Source organism: Labeo rohita, chromosome 3 (assembly GCF_022985175.1).
Source record: "Labeo rohita strain BAU-BD-2019 chromosome 3, IGBB_LRoh.1.0, whole genome shotgun sequence".
NCBI classification, from domain to species: Eukaryota; Metazoa; Chordata; class Actinopteri; order Cypriniformes; family Cyprinidae; genus Labeo; species Labeo rohita.
Genome location: NC_066871.1, coordinates 42,666,676 through 42,693,690, shown reverse-complemented (window position 1 = coordinate 42,693,690; position 27,015 = coordinate 42,666,676). Strand labels below are relative to the sequence as shown.

The following is a 27,015-nucleotide window of genomic DNA, read 5'->3' as shown; positions in this document are numbered from 1 at the left end:
AGTACTGGTGCGTCCAAGTTGTGCCACAAAGATCAGATTTACTTAACCACAGTTGAACGTAGCCTCAACGTCGTAATTACGATTGGGAAACAGATTTCTTAGAGCCCAGAGTTTCCAAGTTGGGGGCGTGTTAGTGAGAAAACATGGCGGACACAATGGATGCAACGAATGTAGTTGGTTGTAATTTTGGTGCAATGTATAAAACTGCTTTTTTTTTGTTTGTTTTTAATTTACAATAAAACTAGCTAAGTCACATGTATAAAACATGATAGTACTGTACACTTAGAATAGAATAAAGTGACCAAAGGGACTTGAACGCATCTGATGTCATAAATCACAACCTACCAACATACGAACTTCCGGCATGACTTGAACACATATGCACGAATTACCTGAATTTATTATGTTTTCCACCATGTGCAGTAAAAAGCTAAAGTCAGAATTATCTGGGAAGCAATTTCATCTAGTTTCAACCCGTTATTTCATCAGACTGTTAAAAATAAGGACATTTTGGTATAAAACTGGTTAAAAAAATGTAAAATAACCATAGTTGTAAATAAAACAAAGAAACAAAGAAGAGCATGTTTTCCAAACAAATACAATTTCAGTCATTAAATTTTCAATTTTTACTTTATACGTTATTTGCCATTTCTGTGCAATTATTTGTGACATTTACTAGAAATGTCTGCGTAAAAAAAAAATTTTTTTTTATAGATGTAGTGAGCAGTGTAGAGCACTATAACCTGAAAAACAACAATAGTTTTAGTTTAACTGTGTACATAAAACAATGTGAGAGCAGCAATATAATAAATAAACACCAGTGAACAATAAACAAGTATTTAAAACTGGATCAAATGTAGAAATGATCTCTGATATTTAGGTATATATTGATAAATAAACAAAAATATGGAACATAATGAACACTGAGACATTTCAATGAAAAAAACGTTCTTGTGTTCCACTGAAGAAGTCATTTATTAATTAATTAAATTTTAAATTATATTTGAAATTTATTGGCAGCATTTATGTAATAAGAAAAGCATAATAATACATATACAATTATAATAAATCTAAAAATATTTTTGTATTAAATAAAATAATTAATAAAATAATAAAATTATTCAGCATGACTCACTGACATTGAATTTCTAAAACAGAGGAGTCAAATTTATAAATTTGTATTATATTTTATTATTAATACATGCATATTATTAAAAAATACATATTATAAATATTATTGAATTATATTAAATATATAATTGAGAATGAAATTGAGATATAAACAACATTTAAAAGGTGAATACATAATAATTTTAAAATCTGGAATATGAAAAAAAAAAAAAAAAAAAAATCAAAATATGGAGAAAATCACCTCTAAAGTTGTCCAAATTAAGTTCTTAGCAATGCATATTACTAATCAAAAATTAAGTTTTGATATATTTACGGTAGGAAATGTACAAAATATTTTAATGGAACATGATCTTTACAAAAATTTTTTTGCATAAAAGAAAAATCAATAATTTTGACCCATAAAATGTATTGTTGGCTATTGCTATAAATATACCTGTGCTATGACTGGTTTTGTGATCCAGTGTCACAATTAATGTTTCGTTATCATTAATAATATGATTAATAAATAAATTAAAAAGTTAAATGAGACCAGCAAAGTTGTATTTATTAGTAACAGTAATTATGATGAACTGCATTTCTGTCTTTCGTAACGCTTTTTTTTGCAGTTGTTTCGTAATCTTGTGCCACGCTTTCCAGGGACTTGCATGTTTAGTGAGTGCATTTTTTGAGGGCATACGTTTCTTTCAGTGGCTGTGGGAAGAGCGCAGGGAAAATGGCTGCGGGCCCACTGACGTTAATCCACCAGCACAATGCGGCGAGATCGACAGGTGCGGACCTGCAGCACTTTATCACGCTTCAGGTGCTGTTTATGTGCCCAGAGCCCCGCGGCATTGTGGGTAAAGCGGGGATTGATTTGCCACTGCATGTCCTGCGAATGAGGTCATGCTCGGGCGTGACGTCTGATTATGGCACTAACGTTGACGTGATCGTCTGCGATTGTATAATGTCGTTCACCTGTGCTCTGACCTCTGGCGTGAATCGTCTGATTCGCTCTCATCTCATCGCGTCTCTCTCTGTGTTTTCAGCAGTCAGACTCTGGAAGTCAAAAGAGCTTTGTTGTTGTTGTTTTATGTGGTGACATCATTCGCAATGCTTCATGGGATGTGGCGCTCATTAAAGGGAGAGTTCAGCCTTAAATGATCATTTTATCACCCTCATGTCAATTGCTTTTTTCCTCAGAATGCAAAAGAAAATATTCAGAAGAATGTTGATTGTTTATCATTTAAGACAGGAGTGGCGAACTCCGGTCCTGGAGAGCCACAGCCCTGCAGAGTTCAGCTCCAACCCTAATTAAAACTCACCTGTCTGTTGCTTTCTAGTAAGTGAGTAACCCTTCAGACCTTGATTAGCATATATATTGTATATATAGTATATATATTGCTAAATATAAAACATCTAAAATATTATATATATATAAAAAAAATCTATATATTTATTCCTAAAAAAAAAAGTAAAAAAGTATTTTTTATATATATATATATATATATAATATTTCTAATTTATATATATATATATATATATTTCTAATATATATATATATATATATATATATATATATATATATATATATATGTATGTGTATATGTATGTAAAATTATATATTATATATATGTAAAATTTTATATATATATATATATATATATATATATATATATATATATTTTACATGCACTAATATAGTTTTTATTAAATATTAGTTAATATCACTTTCATTGCGTTTTGTAATTTAAATAATAAATTAATGAATATACCATACATTAATGCATTAATGCACATTTATTATTAATAAATGATTTGGGTGTAACACAACATAAAATGTATTCAAACATTTTTTTTGTAATAAATAATTTACAAATATTTGGAAGAATTAGTAATGTGTTAAATATGTTTACTGTTTTTATGGTTATTCATTATATGCTAATTATATATTTTTAAAATTTGTGTTTATGCAATTTTAGAAATATCTGAAATATTATTTTAATAATAATTGTTTATATTTATTATAAATATGTTTTCTTATATTTCAGTATTATTTAATAAATATTAATAGGTAAAAAAAAAAAAATTTAAATCAAAAGTAAATTAATAAAATAACTTTATTTAAATAATAAATCAATAAATTAACATAAATATATATAGTGCTCAATATTTTTTAAAATATATAAAATATTTTGAAAAAAGCCTCTGTGTTTTTTTTTGTCTTTACAATGGAAGTCAATGGGGTCCAATGTCAAAATGTTCATCATTCTTCAAAACAACTCCTTTTATGATCCACAGAAGAAAAAAGTAATAGAGGATTGGAATGTAAATGATAGCAGAAGGATCATTTTTGTGTGAAATATCTCTTTAGGTTCACATTCTTGTACATTTGTTCCAAATCCTTGTTTCCCTTTGGATCAGATGAACAGGAAGTGTTTACGCAGTCAAGCATTTGGTGGCCCGTTTCTCAGTTTTACTCCACTGCCGTTTGGACGTGATTGGACAGGAGTGTCCAAAACGTTTCTCTTCATCCTCCTTCTCCTTTTTTGGTTTGCTTTCTGTCCTGTTCACCAGCCCTTCCCACAGTGCACCTGTGCAGCAGGAGAACAGAACAATGACAGGAAGTGAGGGAACGAGAGCTCACGTCCAGGCAAACATAAAGAGGCACGTCCTGATTGTTTGCTATGTTTCTCCATCCGTGTCCGTCGTTGCGTTTACCGCATGATTTGCTGCATGACTGCATTATGATGCACTGCACACTCATTCCTCTTGCTGATTGGCCCAGTGCCAGAGACATGATGTCACTTCCTGTTTCAGAAATAAGATCATCTGTCTTTGCCAGGAAAGCCCCGTTATGGATGTTTCCTGAAGACGGATCATTGTGGTTTTCTGTGCTTGTGGTTCATCAATAGCTTCTGCAGTGGGACGGGCGGGTCGAGACAGATGGGATGGGACGGGTCAGGGTCCGTTTATGGCTGGACTTTGAGCTTTGATTTGATTGGGTGTGGCTTCATCTATCGCAGATAATCTGAGTGAGATTAGAAGCAAAACCAGTCGACGGCCATTTACAGATAAAACACATAAATGTTTACTTACAGCAGTCAGAAATGAACTGATATTACTCTGATGAAATCTGCTGCAGGGACACGGTGCTTTTAACTGATCTACAGATATATGTACAGTCATTACTGCTAAATAAACCCAACAGTGTGACCAAAACCACTCATTTAAAATAGAAAAATACTGTTATTAGTAATTAGATTAATTAGATAAATAAATAAATAAATAAATAAATAAATGTTAAGTACATGTTAATACATTGTGTTAGATTAAATTTAAATGATAAATTAGTAACTCTATATTCTCTATAATCTATATTTTTATATGTAGATATAATATTTATGTATAATATTTTATTTTACATATTTCATTTTTGCCATTTAATTATACATGACTAAATTAATTGTATTTTTATTTATGTAAATGTTTATTGATTTAAATTCTTATTCATGTACATATAAAATATTTATTTGATTATTTATGATTTGTATAATAATAGTATAATATTTTATACAACAATAAATATATTATAATATACATCAAAATAATGCATTTGCTCATAATATGTAAGATATGTAGTATTTTTATTATTAAATAAATAAATATCAATTTTTATTTTAATGTATTTTTTAATAAATTAAATGATAAATGACTTATTACATATTTTAACAATATATGTTTTTATATGTAGATATAATATTGATGTGTAATAAACAGTTTGTTTTCATATTTAATTTTATTCATTTATTAAATTTAAATGACTAAATAATAAAATATTTTATTTTACATATTTCATTTTGTTAATTTATTTATTAGAAATTATTAAATAAATTGTATTTTTATATTAAAAAACAAATGTAAATGTTCATTGTAAATTATATATACTAATTTAATATTAATTACATATTTTAATAATCTATATTTTTATGTGTAGATATAATATTTATATATAATAAAATATTTTATTTGTACATATACATTTCATTGTATTCATTTATTAATCATAAATTATTCAATTAATTATTTTTAATATTAAAAACAAATCAATGTAAATGTTTAGTAATGTAAATTCTTATTAATGTGTGTATAAAATATTTATTTGATTATTTATGATTAGTATAATGCATAATAGTTTCTTAGTTACTACATAATATATATATATATATATATATATATATATATATATATATATATATATATATATTATGTAGTAAATAAGAAACTCTATAAAGTATTATGTATTATATGTATTATATTGATATTGTTATTATTTATAGAAGTATCATATATCAGTGGTCGTTTAAGCAGGAATTCAGTGTCAGGCTCTCACGAATATTTTTCCTTCGTTGTCATTTCCTTTATTTGTTTATGTCTTTTCTCATTTTACACCATCCTCTTCTCATAAGTCTTTAGGTTCAGGATGCGAATCCTAACATTTGACTGCACTACTGCGCTTCATTCGTGAATCACAAGCAAAATAAATGTTTCATTGTTATAAAACCATTCTTACATAAATCATCAAGTTCACATATAGTTCAGCATTTTGCGCAACAATGGATTTATAAACCAATTACACAGAAATTAATTCTGGTTATGATTCACAAATGAAAGCCAGTTGGTAAATCTGAGGATAAAGTATATTCATTAATAAAGACGGTTTCAGTGAAACAGTCATAAAATCAGGTACAAAAACAGTTTATGACCCACTCACATTTATGGCACTCTCATCGCTCATAAATCCATAACTTGTCTGTCATATACTTGCGACAAGAAGAACCTGTTACAGTTATAATGACGGGAACCATTAAAAAAAAGAAGTCAGACTGAGTTACAAACTGAAAATGAGGCTTTAGTGCTGACCTGTCTGTGTTTCTCTGTCTGACACACACAGGAAGGAAATGAGGGCGGGGCCAAACGGGTGTGCCTGTTTAATATGTAAATACGAGCCGCTGTCGTCTGATTGGCTGGGGGGGGTTCAGCAGGGTTCTGTGTCGTGTTATGATGTCATCAGCAGAAACACACACACTCTTTCATCCAAATAGGGAAAGCAGAACATTCTGTTACACTTTAACTGGTATCTGGAGCGTTTGCTAGATTTCCCACAATCCCCTGTTTTTCCTCAGAGACCTTCAGTCAGAACGCAGTGATCCTCAGTTGAATGTGGTCTGGATTAGATTGCATCACTTCTGCATCTCTGTACCCTGTAAAGCACATTTAATCACGACATATCGCATGCAGAAAGAGATTTGTACAGTCTGATGTCAAACAAACCTGTTTATATTCACTGCATGATTTATTTTAGAAACGCAGCTGTGCTTTGGTGCTAGAAACAAATAACTGAGTCATGTTTCAGCCTGAAATGAAAAGAAACGCATGTATGTATGTACATATGTATGCTGTTAAGATGTTTTGCATTGTGATGTTATTTTTGTGACACACTTAAACCTCCAAATCCTCCAAATAAATTTTAATATTTAAAAATAAAATTTAATATTTTATTTATTTGTAATATATATTTTTATATGATACATATGTATATTTAATACAGTAGTCAACATTTGAAGTGGGTTAAAAAAGTTGTCCAAAGACAAAAACGGTTATTGTTTTGTTTTTAGGACAACTTTGATGAAAGGTATTGATCCACTTCAAATGTTGACTACTGCATATTTAATTATAAGTTAAATGATAACTATCAATGAATTATACATGAAATTAATTAACATATTATTTTATTTAAATAACATATAAATGCGTTATTATATTTGTTTTTAGTAGTAGTAGTAGTATTAGTAGTATTACTATTAAATATATATTAATAGATAAATTCATATATTTAGTTATAAAAAATTATAAATTGATTAATTTTATATTATAAAATTAATTTAATTATTATTTATATTATTTTAATTAAATGAGATGTTTATATGCATTGTTATATTTATTTTAATATTATTAGTGCTATTAAATACCTATTAATAGATAAATTTATATATAGTTATAAATTACATAAATGGTCAGTTAATTACATTGTATTATTTTAGTTAAATAAATGAATGTAAATGTATTCTTAAATCACTACACATTAGTCATAGATAAATTAACATATTTAATTATAAATTAAATTATAAATAATTGATTGAAATTATGACAGTTAATTATTTAAATAAAAAAATTAATGTAAATATTTATAAATTTGTAAATGTTAATAGTAAATAAATTAACATATAATAAGTCAAATGTTAACACATTAATTATATATTGAATTAATTTAATGTAAATTAAATTAATTATTGTATATCAAAATAATTGACATTCATTATTTAAATTAATCAATTATTGTGAATACATTCTTAAGAAATGTATACATAAATTATAAAATATTTTTAAAATATAATAAAATATTTTCTATTGTCCTCATTTGTAAGTTGCTTTAGATACATCTTTTTAAATGCAAACTATTCTTCTTCTTGATTAAAATAAATAAATAAATAAATAATAATTTATTTATTTTTTTTATTATTGTTATTATTATTGCAAAAAAATATCAGAGATCATTGCCATTTAACATTTGTTTTTGTTTGGACTTTGGTGCATTTGGTGTGTTATGGCTTTAATTCATGGTATTTAAATGACTCACTGTATGTATATTATTTTGCTGTGATGGTGTGAAACATTACCTAGAATAGTGAGTTACTAACAAAACATCTCAACGTGTGGGTTTAGTACAGTCATGATCATATTCTCTCAACACAAAACATCCTAGTGCTCTTAAAACCAGCAAATAATTTGCAAATCTTTGCCTGAAATGTGCTTTTGTCTGATCGACTCACATTCTCAGATCAGAGTCTAAAAGGTTTTGGTTCTGCTGGACCTGAAGAGCGTTCGCTGTAGGCAAAGGAAGTCTTGAGACGGACGTTTAAAATTAGACTCGCACAAGCACCAGGAGACTCAAGTGTGTCAGACGCATCTGTGTCAAACTCATCTCCTCACGAATGAGCCTCGTGCTCACATTTTACACCTCTTTACTGCCCTTATCAGACAATCGGTGATTTCACAAGGGAGTTTTTAGCCATTTCACGTTATGAATGAGAAATGTGGATTTAACCAGCCTGCTTTAATACAACAAAGAAGAAACAACAGTAACTGATTATTTCTTTATTTAGTTTTCCATTTTTTTAGATAAAACACCACTGTTTAACAGCAGGGCCCTTTGAAATCTGTTTTATTTTTTTTCTCAAATTCCATTTAATTTGTTGTCAGATTCTTTCTTTTTTTCTGGATTCCATTTATGGTTAAATAAAATTTTAGTAAACAACAAAAAAAATGCATTTAATTAAAACATGATCAGATACAAATGAACTTTATATAATATAAAGTCTATTTAGTTGTAGTCAGAACAGCAAAAAACTGATTAAAAATCTGATTAAAAACACATTTTTGGAGTCGTCTTTACGTTATTTTGACATGTGGAAATCTACAGTCTGGGGTTGCCATTTGTAATCATTGTCGATGGACAACGCAGTGTCTATTTTAGAACTTTTTTGAAGTAAATTGATGAAGTATTGTGTAAAATAAGTTTCTATGTGCTTGTATCATTAAATTATGCTGTATAATAATCAACTGTTGGGTTTGTCAACAGCCGACAGTGATGCACCAGTAGCTAAGTGTGTGACAGTCCATCTAATCCCAGTATTTTTAAAACAATACAGTTTATAATACAGTAGAATAAAAATAAGATGAAAATTTCATACAAAAGTCTAAATATAAAGCATGTAGAGTCCATTTATTTGTAGTCAGGACAGCAAAAACCACATTAAATCTGATTAAAAATACATTTTTGGAGTCGTCTTTGTTATTTTGACATGTGGAAATCCACAGTCCAGGGTTGCCAGGTTTTCACAGCAAAACCCTTTCTACTCAAAACTAGCCCAATTGCATTTCGACCACTGGTAAAAATCACGTTCTGGGGTTGTAAAATCCATGTTTTTTGGCAGGTAAAATTCGCATTCCTGGGGCTAAAGGTCATGTTATTATGGTCGCTTCAACCAGCGAACATGAAAAACAACCCGTGGTAGTGTTAAAGTAGTCCAGTTCCACGGAAAAGATTTGGCAACACTTGTCGATGGACAATGCAGTGTCTATTTTAAAACTATTTTGAAGTAAATTGACAAAGTATTGTGTAAAATAAGTTTTTATGTGCTTATATCATTAAATATTAATAGAAATGAGATGAAAATTTCACATAAAAATCCAAATATAAAGTATGTAAAGTCCATTTTGTTTGTAGTCAGGACAACAAAAATATTTATGAATGCATAAAATGTACAAAGTTGGATGAAGGCGCACAGTATGATTAGAGTATTGAGAAAGCGCTTGTGGTTTTTGCATGCGGTGCAATTATCGGATGGACTGTTCGCCCATTTCTGGAAAAAAAGGATGGGGGAAAAGAACAGCAGAAATGAATCGAATAGGGAAAGAAACGGGTGGAATAACTCAACCGCTCTTTGATAAAGCTGATAAACACACTGTACACTGGAGCGCCGATGGGTGGTCGAGCACACAAGAAGGACTAATGACCGTATTTACAAGATGAACAACACCACATGTTGTAATTGTGGAAAACATGAAATGTGCAAACTCACGTCTGTCATTACAAAATCACAGCGTAAGCAGATTACGTCTTTAGCTTAAATATCAACCGCACAGTTTAGTTGGAAAGCATTTTGCGAGAAAATACTCCTCCATGCTGGTTTATGAGTGCTAAAACTACATTTCCCATCATTCTCGGTTCAGCCGCGAAGCTAATGTGCATCCTGCTGTTCGTTTTGTGGAATTGTGGCATTTAGTTTTAAGTCCTGCGTTTGTGATTGTATAATTTTTAACTCCCGACTAAAAACGGACATCCCAGGAGATGCATGTAGTTTGATGGCGTGCAGCTGTTTGGGGTCATGAGAACAGCCCAGCGGTCGTGGCGCTAGCTGTCTGCCATTTAGGCGCTAATGGGGTATTGCAGATGTGTTTTCTCAAGAGTTTTTCACATGCAAACTCCACCAACGCTGGTGCCTATTGAGCCACTGATTAGCCAGTAATACTACATTAATCATTCCCATTAACTAACCAGTGTTTGGCCATTTTGAGTCCAAACAGATGTTTTTTTCAAAATCTACAGTCAAATGTATTCTTAATTGACCAGGGTGTGTTGGCCATTTATGTAGATCATCTCAAAATGACCAAAGTTTAGTGTACATACTGATATGATTGACTTTCTCTCTAGCGTTGTCATAAACTGGCTTTATATTAGTCACCCGCTCTCTAGATATCAGCACTGGTCACGGCTGTTAAACTACCAGCTCAATACATAAGAGCGTCTGCCATTACAAACACATCACCTCTTTCAAATCTGGATCAGCCAAAGTCCTCCCATGTGAGAATCTGTTTCTTGCTCAGGGTGTGGAAGAGACTCAAGCACTAAAATAACTCATTGGCCCGACAGACTCAATGGAGTGTGCTGCTGTAAATCACTAACCACCCAAACCAGTTCCCCGGGCGCGGAGAAACGCCACGAAGTCACAGGAAACCGTGTGCCGCTATCAGAAAAACCTTTTTTCTTCTGGTCCAACTGGGAAATATTGGAGAATTTTAAAATTGTGATTCCATTTCTGGAATGTGCTGAAAGTTCTAAATGTCTTAATGCTTAATATGTTTGGCCAACCAATGCTAGCATGTTTAGGAAACTTTTAGTAATTTCCAGGCTTGATCCTATTTATTTTTCTTGTTTCTCCCCACTATATAATTAGCAAAAAGGCTAAGCGCAGAAGGTGTTTTCTGGAATGTCTGTTGAAGGCGTTTGGTTGTCACTTATGGTTGTGTGTGTTCATCTGATCTGGTAAGACCTGTTGCGTCCCTCCCTCTCTTGTAGCTCTAGCACTTTGAGATGCAGTGGAGCGTGGGAACCGCTGGCGGCCATCTTGCGCCTGTTTGGGCTTGCAGTGTTGTGGTTCAGTTGAACTCTGTGATTGTTTTTGTCCCTGGGCGACTGCGCTGAGTTGCGCTAACTTGACACCTGTGTGAGTTCACCCACCTGACGAGTTCCTTCCCGCCAAGAGCTTTTCGTCAACACCGTGAGATCCAAACCACCCATAGTCTCTCGCCAATATTGTTTAATGTTCTTAGCAGATAATAATTCACCTCAGAAAACAAACTGAGCCATCTGTTTTTAGATTTATCTTCTGTTTTTTTTTCGGTTTTTGGAGGATGAGGGCGTCACACAGCCTGTCCATGATTCATTTAATTTGAGTGCAGTATTGGGGTAACGATTACAAGTATGGGTTTTTTGTTATTAAAAAAGAAATAAGCAAGCCAAGTAACATAACGCATTACCTTCCATAAAAAGTAACAAGTAACGCAGTTTATTATTTTTTTAATAGAGTAATGCAATATTGTAATCAGTGTTGGGGTAATGTATTACAAGTATGGATTTTTTGTTATTAAAAAAATAAGCAAGCCCAGCTCATGAGACAAAAAGTAACGCAAAACTAACATAACTCATTACCTTCCATATAAAGTAACTAAGTAACGCAATTTGTTACTTTTTTGATGGAGTAAGGCAATATTGTAGTCAGTGTTGGGGCAACACATTACAAGTAATGCAAGTTACATAATCAGATAAATTTTTTTCAAGTAACTAGTAAAGTAACACATTACTTTTGAAGTATCTGAGTTACTTTTTTAAAGTTACTATTTTTTCTATTACTTTTTTAACTTACTAACACAAGAGCCACTTCCTTCAGCCTGAGACTTATCAATTATCAAAGGGACTTTACAGTCACCAGAAAATAAACAAAAAGTAACACACATAACACAATGCATTACTTACCATAAAAAGTAATTAATCAGATTACTTTTTCAAGTATCTAGTGAAGCAACACATTACATCTTATATACTTTTTTAAAGTTACTTTTACTTCAAAGTTACTTAAACCGGAGGCTTATCAATTTCACTTTTGGTGTGAAAGTTCCTTTACATTCGCCAAAAATATAACTTGCGTGTTTTTTATTATTATTCCCCAACACTGACTGAGTGATACATTCAAATATTGTAGAATTTGATGGGATGCACGGCTTTTGATGTAAACAGATTAACATTTTTTTTCAAAGACTGCATTTGGATATTGAAAGGCGCCTTGTTTTTTTTCCCCAGAACCTTTACTTTCACTGTTCCTCCCCAAAGTTATCTTCCCAAGTTTCTGAAATATCCAAAATTCATCTTCTCCATGTGTACTTGACTAAATCCTCTCTCTGGTTTTACTAGGTCTTCTTTTCCTTCCTGTTCTAACTCAAACTTCTTCTGTTTTTAGAAGTCGTATTCACTTCGGATATGGAATAAATATAAAATTTGAAATGAGTAGATGTAAAAGTAATGTGAAGTGTTTTCTGTTTAATTTATTGTATTATACTAACTCTTCACGAACATTTGGCTAAGTGCGTTGTTTTATTTGCATTTAGCATTGTTTTTTCCTTCTGTCTGTGATCTGAACAGGCCTGTGACCCACCGGAGATCCGCTGGTCTCTGACACGTAGTTTAAACAAGCGCGCCATTGTCTAAACACATCTCTGAATGGTATAATCAACAATGTGTTTGGCCTGACCGCATTTAAAACAAAACGTCCCGCGTACAGTGTTTATCACAATGAGTGTGTGCGCCTGAGATGTTGCGACTGTAATTACAGCCAGCACTGTCATTTCATGTGGCCGCCAGGAGCGTGAGCTCACCTTCCTAATATCTGTGTTTTACGAGCTGCTGACCTAACATTTGTTTGGACGTGCGATACAGATCCAGCATTCCTAAGGACTTGCATAAGAAAAGCAAAAAAGCGCTCTATCATAGGTCTGTTTCTTGTTCGCTCTCATTTATTAGCATCTTTTGAAGATCCTTTTCAGCTGCTGTTAATTATATATATATATATATATATATATATATATATATATATATATATATATATATATATATATATATATAGCAATGGTCCACCCTAAGTTACATTAACAGAAAATTGGAGGGAAAAAAATTCTCAGACATTATAAACATGTTTTAGTCTAGAACAGCATTTATTAAGAAAATAAACTGAAAAGGCTTCTTCAGATGGATCATGTAATTTTTGCCGTTTCTTGTTTATTCTGCTGGTCAGTGTTTGAAATAAACACTCTGTACATTATTAAACACGCTTGTTATTTATGTGTGCACTTCTGTAAAGTGTACATGAATGGTCCATAAACAATCGTTTCACTGACCCGTAACGTCATGCTCTGTTGTCTCTCGCCCCCAGCAACCATGTCGGATGCCGACAAGTTCCTGTACGTGGACCGCAACCTGGTCAACAACCCGCTGGCGCAGGCCGACTGGGCCACCAAGAAGCTGGTGTGGGTGCCGTCGGAGCGTCTGGGGTTCGAGCCTGGCTCGATAAAGGAGGAGCACGGCGATGAGGTGGTGGTGGAGCTGTCCGACTCGGGGAAGAAAGTGCGGGTCAACAAGGATGACATCCAGAAGATGAACCCGCCCAAGTTCAGCAAGGTGGAGGACATGGCCGAGCTCACCTGCCTGAACGAGGCGTCCGTGCTGCACAACCTGAAGGAGCGATACTACTCCGGCCTCATATACGTAAGTCTGAGAAAACACAGTTACCACCTTAGGATCATGTGGCAAAGTTTTAACCTTGAGATATCAGGCTTTTATAGCTCATATAGTCTGATACAGTGAGAATATGAAGGAAAAATAGCTCAGTTTTATTCAGAGACACAAAGTGAGCAATGCAGTTTGGCGTAGACGCTGACATTTACATGACCAAAAAGTGATAAAAATCTTGATGCTTGCAATGTAAATCAATGAGATCTTTGTAAAATTTTTATATTCTCTATATCTCCAATAATATGTTTTAGTAAGATGAGATTTTGATGATCCAAACATATGATGCAGTGCATTCCAATGATGATTGAGAGATGAACAAATAAACATTCCTCAAAAGATGCTAGATGTTTTGGAGGGTTGTGAAGATTATCCCTCCACTGAGGAAAAGTGAGAGTAAAGCTTCTGTAAACAAACAATCCTCAAAAAGGTCCTGATGATCAGATTTGAGATGCACTGATTTTTAAACATGAATGGTGAATCAAGTAAAGCCAAGCTGCTTCAGTCCAGAAAGTGTTTATCTGGAAATATTGCTAAAGTTATATTCTTACGTTTACTTGATAAATATCAATCAATATTTGACTGCAAAAAGACTTTAAATAATACTGATTTAAAAAAAAAAAACAAAAAAAACAAAAAAAAAACTATTAGACAGCAGAAGGCATACAGTAGGTTGTAAACAATAGGTTTAGCCACAAAGTTTTGATCACATTGATCATTTAGACGCCTTTTTGTATGCAATATAATACAGTAGGGTCATATAGAACAACTAGGACCTGAAATCACACAAGCCCACAGTCACATCAGTTTGATTGTTTTCTCATTCAATGTTTTTTATGGGTCAAAGGTATTGTTTTTGAGGTATATTGCAAGATTCGACAGCCTTGAATGTCGATAGCAGGGTCTCGCTGACCTGCTCGCTGAAATTGTTTAGTGCCGTTTCTCTAAACAGGAAGCCGTAAGAACAATGTGCTCCCCAGGGACAGGAAATGATGTGGCGGGGGGGATTGAGTTGAAAAAAGATGGAGAATGAGACGAGGGGAGCAGAAATGTGTCTGAGAAAAGACATCTGTCTGATCTGAGTCCCTGCTAGACATAGATAGGCTCATCTAATCTGGTTAAGATAAGTCAGGCTAGGTTGATCCGGTCTAAGTTACGATTCTTTGATCTGAATCCTCTCGCAGGTCAAACTGATTTAAAAAACCAATACGAGTACCATGGTTACCATGGCAACCACATAGCAATGACCCTAGCAGCAGCATAGCAACAGTCAAGCGTTGTCCGAACGTTGCACTGGGAGAAACTTGCATTTTCTTCAGAAAATTAACAGAAAAGAAAAAATAAGTTATACAGTATTTCTGAAACTTCATTAAGACATTTGAGAATAGCTCAACCCGTTTACCACGGTAACTACACTGTAAAAAATAACAGTGCTTTTAACAGTAAAAATGCTACAGTAAAACCTATTAATTGATTAACGGTAAATTCCCTTCTAAATATTGGTGAAAACTGTTTTGGACATTACGTGTAATTTTACGGTAGTGTACCGTTTTTGAAAGTGAAAAAGAACGTATAATTTACAGTGAATAACTGTAAATTTACATTCCCAAAATTCCCTGCGTTACATTTCACATTTGATGTTTTTTTTGTTGAAATAACTATAAATAAATATTTCTTCTTAGTTTTTCTTATCAGTTGTGTGAATTAGGGTTGTATGTTACATCTAATGTTGTTAAATTAATGTTTTTGGCATTATTTCAGTTTCATGTGTGTTACCATGATGGTGTTTAGTGTTTGTGTGAATGACATTTAACGGCGCTTTCAGAACTGAACTCTGCTAAATCCGAAATATTTAGTAAGTTAATGATGTTTTGTGCAGTTCTAAAGTTCACTTGTGCTAATCAGGCCAGATTGTAAACCTCACTGCATCCCAAACCTCCAGTTTGAATACTTTTATTCATCAAGGATGCATTAAATTGATCAAAAGTGACAGTAAACACATTTGTAATGTTACAAAGATTTCTATTTAAACTAAATGCTGTTCTTTTGAACCATTTATTCATCAAAGAATCTTTTAAAAATGAACTGTTTTCAATTTTTATAAGAATCAAAAATGTTCCTTAAGCAGCAAATCAGCATATTAGAATGATTTCTGAAGGATCATGTGACACTGAAGACTGGAGTAATGATGCTGAAATGGTTCAGCTTTGATCACAGGAATGAATTACATCTGACTGTTTATTCACATAGAAAACAGTTCTTTAAAATTGTAAAATTATTTCACAATTTTTACTGTATTTTTGATCAAATAAATGCAGCCTTGATGAGCAGAAGGGACTTCTTTCAAAAACCAAAAAACTGAACAGTCCAAAAATTTCGAATGCTAGTGTTCATGTTAAAGTGTTTGTGGTCTAGTTGTGACTGACCGTCTCTGTTCTCCACAGACGTATTCGGGTTTGTTCTGTGTGGTCATCAACCCTTACAAGAACCTGCCCATCTACTCAGAGGAGATTGTAGAGATGTACAAGGGCAAAAAACGACATGAGATGCCGCCACACATCTACGCCATCACAGACACGGCCTACAGGAGCATGATGCAGGGTAAACACACACACACCCCAGTACATCTATCTTTGTGAGGACTTTCACTGACACAATGGAGTCTCTAGCTCCTTACCCTAACCCTACCCATCAGAACTAAGTGCCTCAGCTAAACCTAACCTTTACCCAATTATAACCTGATCACTAAAACCAAGTCTTGACACTCAAATAGGCATTTAAAGAGGTCTCAGAAAGTGTCCTCACTTTACTCTCTTTGTCCTTTATATCTGGTATAAAACTCAAACCGGTCCTCACAAAGATAGCTGTACAAGTACACACACACTTTCACACTTGTTCCACAGGATACAGAGTCTGAATGACAGGAAGAGGAATTGACTGAACTGCAACTGAAAGAAATTCAGCAGTTACACAATAGTGTTATTTCATTACTCCAGCACAGACAAAACATAAATAATTACATAATTAATTTAGACTAATTATGCATACTTATGTACTGAACTGTAAATAGATTTTATCAGCTTTTCTCTGCTGTCAGAACAATAAACAAATATGAAAACAGGATGCCTTTAAAACAAAAAAAAGGTCATTGCAACTTTTTTTCTCAGAATTGTGAGACATAAACTTGCAGTTTTATAAAGTCAGAATTGCAAGATATTGCGTGATATAAATTCGAAATTTCAAGATTCTGACTCAGAGATTATTCGTTTCTCACCTAGAAATGGTGAGTTATAAAGTCAGAGTCTCACACTTCTGACTTTATAACACACAACTGCAGGTTTATATCTCACAATTTCTACGAAAAAATAAAACAGAATTGTGAGTTTATGTCTTGAAATTGTGACTTTATACGTCGCAACTGCGAGTTTATATCTCACAATCTTGAGGAAAAAGTCAAAATCATGAGTTTGTATCACGCAATTGCGAGGAAAAAAAAAAGTCTGAATTGTGAGATAAAACAATGCAATCACCTTTTTTTAATTCTATATTTAGTGGCGGAAACAGGTTTCCATTGTGATTCTATGTTACTCGTAGAACTTTACTAATAAAATATACAAATTAATTATTTTTAAAATGAATGAAAAATTAGTTTGTTGTGTGGGTTCAACTTTATTCATACTAATAAATCTTGAATAAACAAAATCTTGATTTGATTGTAAAAGTTGCACAGTTCCTAACACAATAAGGGTCCACAAGTGCGTATTTTTCTCATTCAGCGTTTGTCCCGTGGCGCCGTCCGCAGCTGATTTGTGTTCAGCGAGACCTCATTTGCTGGCGCCCCCCCGTCAGGCTTTAATACGCCTCTCAAATCCTCCACAGGCCTCCTGCAGTGAGACTCTGACCCGATTCCTGCGCTGTGCTTCAGTCGCTGCTCATTACAATCTGACAGCAGCTCATGTTCATACATGATCAGAGCCGTTTCTCCTGCAGCAGGGTTTAATCGTCCTTAGGGGGTTGTTTTGAGAACATTTTTCTGGATGGAGTACTTTAGGACATTTTCCAAGAAATTTATGTTTATTGTTCAGATTTATTGTTAGTGATGTGATGAAGCCTTGTAACACTAGTAATAAAGTTGAGAAATCTCCTTTGCTCTGCAAGACTGCATTTATTTGCTTTACATATAGTAAAAATTGTGAAATATTATTACAAATTCAAATAACTGTTTTCTATATGTAACGGTTAATTAGTATAAGGACCGTTATCGTACTACAGTTTTGTGGAAGGACGACTCCCTCTCCAGTCACAGGAAGCCAGATATTGACTTCCTGTTTTGTGGTTTGAGCTCTTCCTGCTTAAGAAGCACAGAAGGGTTTGTTGAGAGCGAATGGGTGGTGCGCTTTTCCGCTTGGAGGAATTTATAGCTGCTCAGTTGGTAAAACCAACTAACCAACATGTCAAAAGTTCAGCAAACGCTCAAGAATCGATCAAACTTAAGCTTGTTTAGTTTATCAAATGCTCTCATCATGCTTGAGTCAAAAGTTCAAGTTCAAGAATCAATGTTTGTTTTTATATTCGTAAATGTATTGTAAACTTTATCCGCTTCTGAAACAACTTCTATTAGAAGTTGTCCAAAAAAAAAAAAAAAAATTATTTCCCTCCAAATAATCACACTCAAAATACATATAACACACAACACATCCTGATTTTCAAATAAAAAGAATGAAAAATAAAATAAATGTATATAAAATCAAAATAAAACATTAAATGTATAAAACATTTAAATATGTAAAGTAAAATATTAAATTATTTTCTTGCCAAATAATCTCACTCAAAATACATAAAATCAATAAAATATAACACAAATGTACATAAAATTAAAAAAAAATATCCTGCTCACTCAAAATACAAAAATCAAGACTGAAATCAAATATATGAGATATTTTATTTGCACGGTGTATATTATTAATTTTCGTATTTTTGTCTCCTCCCACAGACCGTGAGGACCAATCGATTCTCTGCACGTGAGTCACATGATCCTGCATGTGTGCTTTTATGTTTTGATTATTAAAGATGTGTTGATTTCTCACGTTTGTGTATTTACGTGTGTCCAGGGGTGAATCTGGAGCTGGAAAGACAGAAAACACCAAGAAAGTCATCCAGTATCTGGCCCACGTAGCCTCGTCCCACAAAACCAAGAAAGACCAGGTTAGTCCTTCATGAGACTGTTCGGTCTTTTGGTTTCTGAGATGATCTTCATGTAAATCAGTGGCAGACTGAAGGTCGCATTTCCTCATTTAGCCTTTAGCCAGTTGTCTTGCGTTCTCCACCCTGCTTTCATCTGGTTTCACATGGTCTTATCAGATCAGGGCGAGCCGGAGGAATGCGGGTTGTTTTTGGGGGCTGGGAGGAACTTTAACGCAGTTCACAAACATCGTAATCCATTAGAGAAGCTGTAAGTCCTGCAGCAGGCCTGGATACGGTTCACAAACAGCCCAGTCCAGTTTAATCCACCCAGACATTTCAAGGATGTCAGAAATCCATTGTAATGTTACAAGCCAAATATAGCATTGCATTGCATTTTTTTTTTTTTTTTTTTTTTTAATGTTGTTCTGCAAGCCTGTTTGATTTGTTAACAAGATTGCAGATTTAGCAACCAAATTTTCATTTGTAGTGATAAATTATGATAATCTCTCATAAATTAAAAAAATATTATTTTCTTACAATAACTTTGGTTATTGATTTTGGGCTTGAATGGTTGAGCTTAGTGCAGGTTTGATAAAAGTTTGTCTCTAATTCATGGAAACATTGTACAAACTTGTAAAACCTGTGAGTGTTTTGTGGAAATAAACTATGTGATTCTGTGGGATTATGTCTAAATCTGTTCCTGATGTTTCTGTCGGTCATGATCGGCCGATCGCTGGATCAGGCCTTTGGCTGTAAGTAAGTTGATGGTTTGAGTGTTTTTTTTTTTCTTTATACCAACAGAGCAGCTCGTTCCTGTCACATGTGAGTTACATCTCTCCATCTCTCCCATCTGTCTCTCTCCGTCTCATTCACGTCTCACCGTTATCGGTCCCCTGCTGGGTGAACAACCGAAGCCAATGCACAGCCATTCAGACACATGACACCGAGAACCAGATCAATCTCACAAAGACCGGTTCATATTTCACCCCAAAATCAATATTAGCGTGTTTGCATAAAGAAAACGAGATTATTTTGAAAACCAGGCTGTAAATGTGTTTGATTTTGAAAAAAAAAATAATGCTGAAATGCAAAAACAAATGGTTGAGGGGTTCATTTAGTTTTAAAGCAGTTAGCATTGGGGTTAAACATGATCATGATCCTGAGATTTTTTTTTTTTTTTTCCTGTCAAGATAAATTGTGCAAATTGAGATTTATGTGATCATTAAGGCTGGGTATTGAGACGCAATTTGATTCAATTCACAAGTTTCCGATTCAGTGTTAATTCATTTGGATATACAGGCAATCAGGTACAGTATAATGATTTGTAAACAAACATTTTAATGCCTTCATAATAAATATTTATTATAATAACTTTGTGATATACTTATATTTCTACTTTGGTTTGTTGTTTAAATATAAACATTTAACAAGTACATACATTTCGTAACTTTTTGTGAGGGATTTATTCAGACATATTAAATACTTAAGAATAGGACAATACAATGAATGTGTAATATTCACATATTTCGCAAAACTTTCCAGAGTTAATATGTCTGGCTATTTATCGCGTTTATGGACACTGAATGTCATTCCCGAGGTAAATGTGACCTGAAATTGTTTACAGGCGGTTTAAACACTGACTGATCGATTACATGAGGCATGATTTATTTCAGTAAGTTGAAATTCATAATTATTTCGTTGTAGGAACCGGCAGAAAGAGGAAGAGGTGATCGGTTGACGCGCGCGAGTTTTAAACTTTGTTCGAACAGTTCGAATTTCATTTGAACTGAGGAGGCTACGGCTAACCGTCACATCACATCAAGGAGCGTTAAAACGGCATTTACCATTTTAATTTCGTCAGAATTTGAAAGCTAAGACCCATTTCATATCAAAAGTAATAAGGCACAAAGTTTATTGCAATTTATTGGATAGGAGGTGCTTTACAGTGTTTCATTAAGTTTTGTTCACTCATCAACCGGAAACGGCACATATAGATTCTTTAGACTTAAGAATCGATATTTTCAACTCAAGCCCTAGTGATCATATTAATGTCCGGCTCTCAGTCTCATGTGTCTGAATACTATGGTGAATCTGTCTGTACTGTGTTTCTGCGTTCAGGGGAATCGGGTTTGTTCTCTGGTGTTTGAATTAAATGTATATGTATGTATGTATATATGTGTGTGAGTGTGTGTGCATTTTTGCTTTTGGTTCACTCACCTAAAGGAATCAGCGCAAGCCTCCCGCGTCGGGAACGATGACGTCAGTGAGCACGAAGCTCACGCTGCTGGAATGTTCTGGCGCGTTTAACGAGCCTCGTTTTACAAGAGAGCATGTGAAACGGTTTACAGAGGAGCAGCGGGGAAACTACACATGATTACATGATTTGAACAAGATGATTATAATTTCTCTGTCAGATGAGGGAATAATTCTGCTTATTTTAACTTAAAGGGACAGTCAGTAGGAGTTAAAGGCTTGTGCAACGACGGAGGATGTTCCAGTGATGTCATTGCTGTGGGTGGGGTTTAACTAATGTAAATGAGATGGATCAAACTCCGCCCACTAGAAGTCCATCCACCTAGAAAAAATGTGTAATTATCATTGGAGTATGTAGACATTTTTAACTGAAAAATGAATGTATTCACATTTTTCCTTTTAAGCTTTATTCTAAGTGTTTTGCTAAGAACATGATTCCCATTCATTTATACACACTTGAGCCATAAGTTAAAGTGATTTTGAGAGGCAGTGTTATTTTAGTGTCATTAATATGCTAGTATTTTTTTGATTAATTTTAGTTAAAATGTTAGTAATTTTATTACGTTTATTAGTTATTTAATTATTGTTTTTAATGCCTGTATAGTTTTTTTTTTTTTTTTTAATGAATTAATTTAGTTTTAGTTATTTTAGTATTTATAATCATAGTTATGACTTATGATAATAACCCTGGCTCAAGAGGCTGCATAGATCTGACGTGTTTAATCGAAAACATTCCTTTAAAATGAATGAGTGTTGTGTTTGTTTGAGGTGGGTGTCAAATAAAAGGGCAGTTTAGTCATTGGTTTGATGTTTTCAGAGGTGACGGGCCGCTCATTTTGGTGGTGTTTCGGAACTGGGGATCAGAACATGCTTATCTTTGTGTGTTTGTTTCAGCTTATTTGCTCTTTTGTGCACAAAAAGCTTATGATATTGTGTTTAAAAGCTTTGCTTTTGACAGCCAGATGTGATCAGCTCTTCACAGTGATTTGTTTGAACCGATCTCAGTCATGGGTTGGTGTGTTTTTGAGCGCAGGGTGAGCTGGAGAAGCAGCTGCTGCAGGCCAATCCTATCCTTGAAGCCTTCGGCAATGCCAAGACAGTCAAGAACGACAATTCTTCTCGATTCGTAAGACTTCTTGTTATAGTAGACTTTTCATACATTAGTCTGGCTGTGAATACGTGTTACTTATCCTTCATCTTTTCTGTGTTTTAGGGCAAATTCATCAGAATCAACTTTGATGTTAATGGCTATATCGTCGGAGCCAATATTGAAACCTGTATCTTTATGAGCTACTTAATATGGCATAGTTTAAAAATGTGCTTTTTCAGTTGAAATTGTTAAATTTGGGTCATTATGTTAATTATTGTTTCTATGCCTATACACCGAGCATAGAGCATCTGCTAATTGCAAAAATGTAAAGCAGAAATAATTAATGAGGCAAAATTTGAGACTTAAGACCCAGGCTGTTAAAAGCCTTCATTTAAATATTTGTACATCTGTTCTGTTGTGTGTCCTTGACTCGGACCGTCAGACCTGTTGGAAAAGTCCCGCGCAATCCGTCAAGCGAAAGAAGAACGAACCTTCCACATGTTCTACTACATGCTGACTGGTGCAGGAGACAAACTGCGCTGTGAGTATCTTTCGCTGCTTTCATACATCAGAACTGTTTTGATGCTGCTATATTAGTGGAATAGTGGGGTGAGGCTTTTATGTTTATGAATGAATATAAATTAATCAATCAGCTTCTTTGTTCATCAGCTGAACTCTGTCTGGAGAGCTACAATAAGTACCGATTCCTGTCCAACGGAAACGTGACGATCCCAGGACAGCAGGACAAAGACATGTATGTGGAGACCGTGGAGGCCATGAGGATCATGGGTTTCTCTGAGGAAGAACATATTGGTAAATATATAAACCGCCGTTTTCAAACATGGCAATATTATCTGCAGCATGTTTGAGGTTTTTAATTGTGTGTCGCCCCCTGCAGGTCTGTTGAGGGTCATTTCATCTGTGCTACAGCTGGGTAATATGTCCTTCAAGAAGGAGCGTCACTCAGACCAGGCCTCCATGCCTGATGACACAGGTAAACACATCTTAATGACTTCACAAACACTTTTGTCAGGCCTTGTGCTGCTAATCTGTAGCTATATTGTCACCATAAAGTTAGCAGGTGGCTTTACATGGTTTCTAACAGTTGGTGTAAACTTGTTAATGTGATCATTGGCTGGTCCAAGCTTGTTGAAAATTAGCTGTTCCAAGCTGAATAAAATGGTCATTAGCTCTTTCAGACTGACCACAAGCTGATCCAACTGGTCAAAAATGGTAATTAGCTGATGTAAAATGGTCATTAGCCTGTTTAATTTGGTCACAAATGGTCATTAGCAGGCTTAAACTGTTTAAAAAATAGCCATTAGGTGGTCCAAACTGGTCACTGACTGCTGCTAGCTGTTGAAAATAGTCATTAGCTGGTCCAAACAGGTTAAAATGGTCATTTGTTGGTGCAGCTGGTCAAGAATAGTCATTAGCTGGTGTAAGAAAACGGTTATTAGCTGGTCCAAGCTGGCCAGAAATGGTTTTTAGCTTGTCCAGGCTGGCCAAAAATGGTTATTAGCTGGTCCAAACTCATCGAAAATTATCATTAGCTCATCCAACTGATCAGAAATAGTCATTAACTTGCACAAACTAGTCAAAAATTGTCATTAATTGCTATAAGCTGGCTGAAAATTGGCTTTAGCTGGTCCAAGCTGGTCAAAAATGGTTATTAGCTAGTCCAAAAATGTCATAAATGGTCATAAACTGCTACAAGCTGGCCAAACAAATTGTCATTAACTAGTCCAAACTAGTCAAACATAGTCATTAGCTGATTCAAACTGTTCAGTTTTTTATTTATTTATTTATTTAATTTACTGGTCCAAACACATTTAAAAATGATCATTAGTTGGTCCAACTGGTCAAAAATATTAGTTTGTTTGGTTAATTAGTTAGACTGCCATCTGATGAGGCCAAGGTTAGAGAAGGTAAACCAGCAACTTGTGTGTGTTGTTATCAGTTACTATTTCTAAACGACTTTGATTTCTCCAGCCGCCCAGAAGGTGTGCCATCTGATGGGCATGAACGTGACCGATTTCACACGTGCCATCCTCTCGCCTCGCATCAAAGTGGGCCGTGACTATGTGCAGAAGGCCCAGACGCAGGAGCAGGCTGAGTTTGCGGTGGAGGCTCTGGCCAAAGCCACGTATGAGAGGATGTTCCGCTGGCTGGTGATGCGCATCAACAAAGCTCTGGATAAAACCAAACGTCAGGGCGCCTCCTTCATCGGCATCCTGGACATCGCCGGCTTTGAGATCTTTGAGGTACAGGAGAATCCTTTAGCCACGTGGTTGCTTACAGTGGGATTACCCACAATTCCTAGCTGTAACTGTGTCTCTGTTTTTTCTGCAGCTGAACTCGTTTGAGCAGTTGTGCATTAACTACACTAATGAGAAGCTCCAGCAGCTGTTCAACCACACCATGTTCATCCTGGAGCAGGAGGAGTACCAGCGCGAGGGCATCGAATGGAGCTTCATCGACTTCGGCCTCGACCTGCAGCCTTGCATCGACCTCATCGAGAAACCCGTTAGTGTCTCTAAACTCCTAGACTCCTAGAATGATCATATGACCCTAAATAGAGCTGTTTTCATTTTTAAGATTAGGAATCGAGAACTTGGAGATCCATTATTTTAAAAATACTAAAGCTGGTTTGATTTCCATGATGTCTTCATGATCTTCTGCTGATGTAGATAGAGAGGCAGTAGTTAAATTTACATGGCTTCTAGTTGGTCAAAGCTGCTCTAAGTTGGTTTAGAAGGTTGATTTAGCTAGACCACCAGCCAGTATGGCCAAGGTTGACCTGGTGGATCATTTTAGACAAACTAATTATAGCAGGTAGAGAAGGTAAACCAATGACAGTTATTGTTTATAAACAAATCTACCAAGTGTGCAGATTTTGAAGTTTTAAGATTGAAAATCAAGAACGTGGAGTCAGTAGATTCAGTTTGATTTCAGTGTTTTCATAATCTTCTCTTGATGTAGATAGAAAGGTAGGTTTGATTGCATGGTATCTAGCAGGTCAAAATTGTCATTAGCTGCTCCAGGCTGGTTAAAAATTGCCATTAGCTGGTCCAGTGTAGTTGAGAATGGTTATTAGCAGGACCAAGATGGTCAAAATTTGTCATTAGTGGGCCCAAGCTGATTGAAAATGGTCATTAGCTCATCCTAGCTGGTCAAAAATGATCATTAGCTAATCTAAACTGATCCAGAATGGTTATTAGCTAGTCTAAATTGGTTAAACATGGCCATTTTCTTGTCCAGACCTGAGTATGGTTATTAACGGGTCCAAAACCTTTGAAAATGATTATTAGCTTGACCAAAAGATGGTCAAAAATTGCCATTACCTTGTACAAACTGGTGAAAAAAGGTCATTAGCTTGTCCAAACATGTTTTTATGGTTATTAGCTGAGATGGTCATAAATGGTCATTAGCTGGTCAAATATGGTTAAAATGGCTTGTACTATTCAAGGTGTACAAAAATAGTCATTAGTCTGTCCAAACTGGGTAAAATGCTCATTACCTGTTCCAGATTTGTTAAAAATGGTTATTAGCTGGACCAAGATGGTCAAAAATAGTATAGGTATTACTGATGATCCTGATGTTTAGAATTTGAAAACAAGAACTTTGGATCCATTAATTTAAAAAATACTAAATTCAGTTTAATTTCCAGATCTTCCTGGGTTATGATCTTCTGCTGATGATGAAGACATTGATTGTAATCTGTGTTGTGTGTTTTCAGGCGAGTCCTCCAGGAATTCTGGCTCTGCTGGATGAGGAGTGTTGGTTCCCCAAAGCCACGGACAAGAGCTTTGTGGAGAAGGTCCTGCAGGAGCAGGGGACACACCCCAAATTCCACAAACCCAAGAAACTGAAGGACGAGGCAGATTTCTGCATCATCCACTACGCTGGAAAGGTGATGGCGTGCTCCTCAGCTAAACCCATGTGCGATTTTTATGCCATTATTTGGAAATTTTAAACATTTGTGATTGTTTTTCTCAGGTGGATTATAAGGCAGACGAGTGGCTGATGAAGAACATGGACCCGCTGAACGATAATGTGGCCACTCTGCTCAATCAGTCCACTGACAAGTTTGTTTCAGAGCTGTGGAAGGACGGTGAGTTGATAAATCACATTGGATCAGCTCTTAAATGAATAGGTTGTGGAGGAAGACTATAAATGATGAAGAAATGTGTAGGACACAAGGGCGTGAGGCTTTTAAACTCAACAAAGGGAAACAATGATTAACGTATTTACACTCTGGGCGCCTTTTTCATGCGACATGGGTGGAAAAACTCACAGGATTTGTTCTCTTCTGCTGGTGTTTGGTCCTCTGTTTCTAACCCCTCTCCATCCATCCATCCGTCCGCCCCTTGTTTTATGTCCTCCTGGACCTCTGTACACACCGTCTCCCATCTGTCTGTCTCTCTCAGAGGTCCAGAACTGTCAGAGAGCTTATTTCTATCAGCGTTTTCCTTTCCTTCATTTAGAGCCAGGTGACATCTTTGGTTTTTCTCTCTCTCTCTCCCGTGACGTTCTTCTCCTCCTTCATCTCCATCAGCTGTCCTGCGTGACTGTGTTTCTCTGAGGTGTTGAGATATATCTCTGATATTTCTGCTGTCTCTCCTCTCTGTGTAAT

The 27,015-nt window shown here is 34.7% G+C and overlaps 1 protein-coding gene across 3 annotated transcripts in view; it reads left to right on the top strand.

Moving 5' to 3' along the window:
- The window catches only part of LOC127163351 (myosin-9), a 49,149-nt gene that overhangs the window by 1,603 nt on the left and 20,531 nt on the right, over positions 1–27,015 (top strand). For 2 of the 3 annotated variants that reach the window (XM_051106543.1, XM_051106545.1), the window contains exons 2-15: positions 13,497–13,828; positions 16,297–16,453; positions 18,846–18,873; positions 18,964–19,057; positions 19,838–19,858; positions 22,323–22,415; positions 22,503–22,566; positions 22,822–22,920; positions 23,049–23,192; positions 23,278–23,373; positions 24,372–24,643; positions 24,732–24,905; positions 26,119–26,292; positions 26,379–26,493. In XM_051106543.1, coding sequence (XP_050962500.1) covers positions 13,502–13,828; positions 16,297–16,453; positions 18,846–18,873; positions 18,964–19,057; positions 19,838–19,858; positions 22,323–22,415; positions 22,503–22,566; positions 22,822–22,920; positions 23,049–23,192; positions 23,278–23,373; positions 24,372–24,643; positions 24,732–24,905; positions 26,119–26,292; positions 26,379–26,493 — 1,858 coding nt within the window. In that variant the 5' untranslated portion in view covers positions 13,497–13,501. The remainder of the gene's footprint in view (positions 1–13,496; positions 13,829–16,296; positions 16,454–18,845; positions 18,874–18,963; positions 19,058–19,837; positions 19,859–22,322; positions 22,416–22,502; positions 22,567–22,821; positions 22,921–23,048; positions 23,193–23,277; positions 23,374–24,371; positions 24,644–24,731; positions 24,906–26,118; positions 26,293–26,378; positions 26,494–27,015) is intronic. The other variant, XM_051106546.1, reaches the window with a different exon arrangement.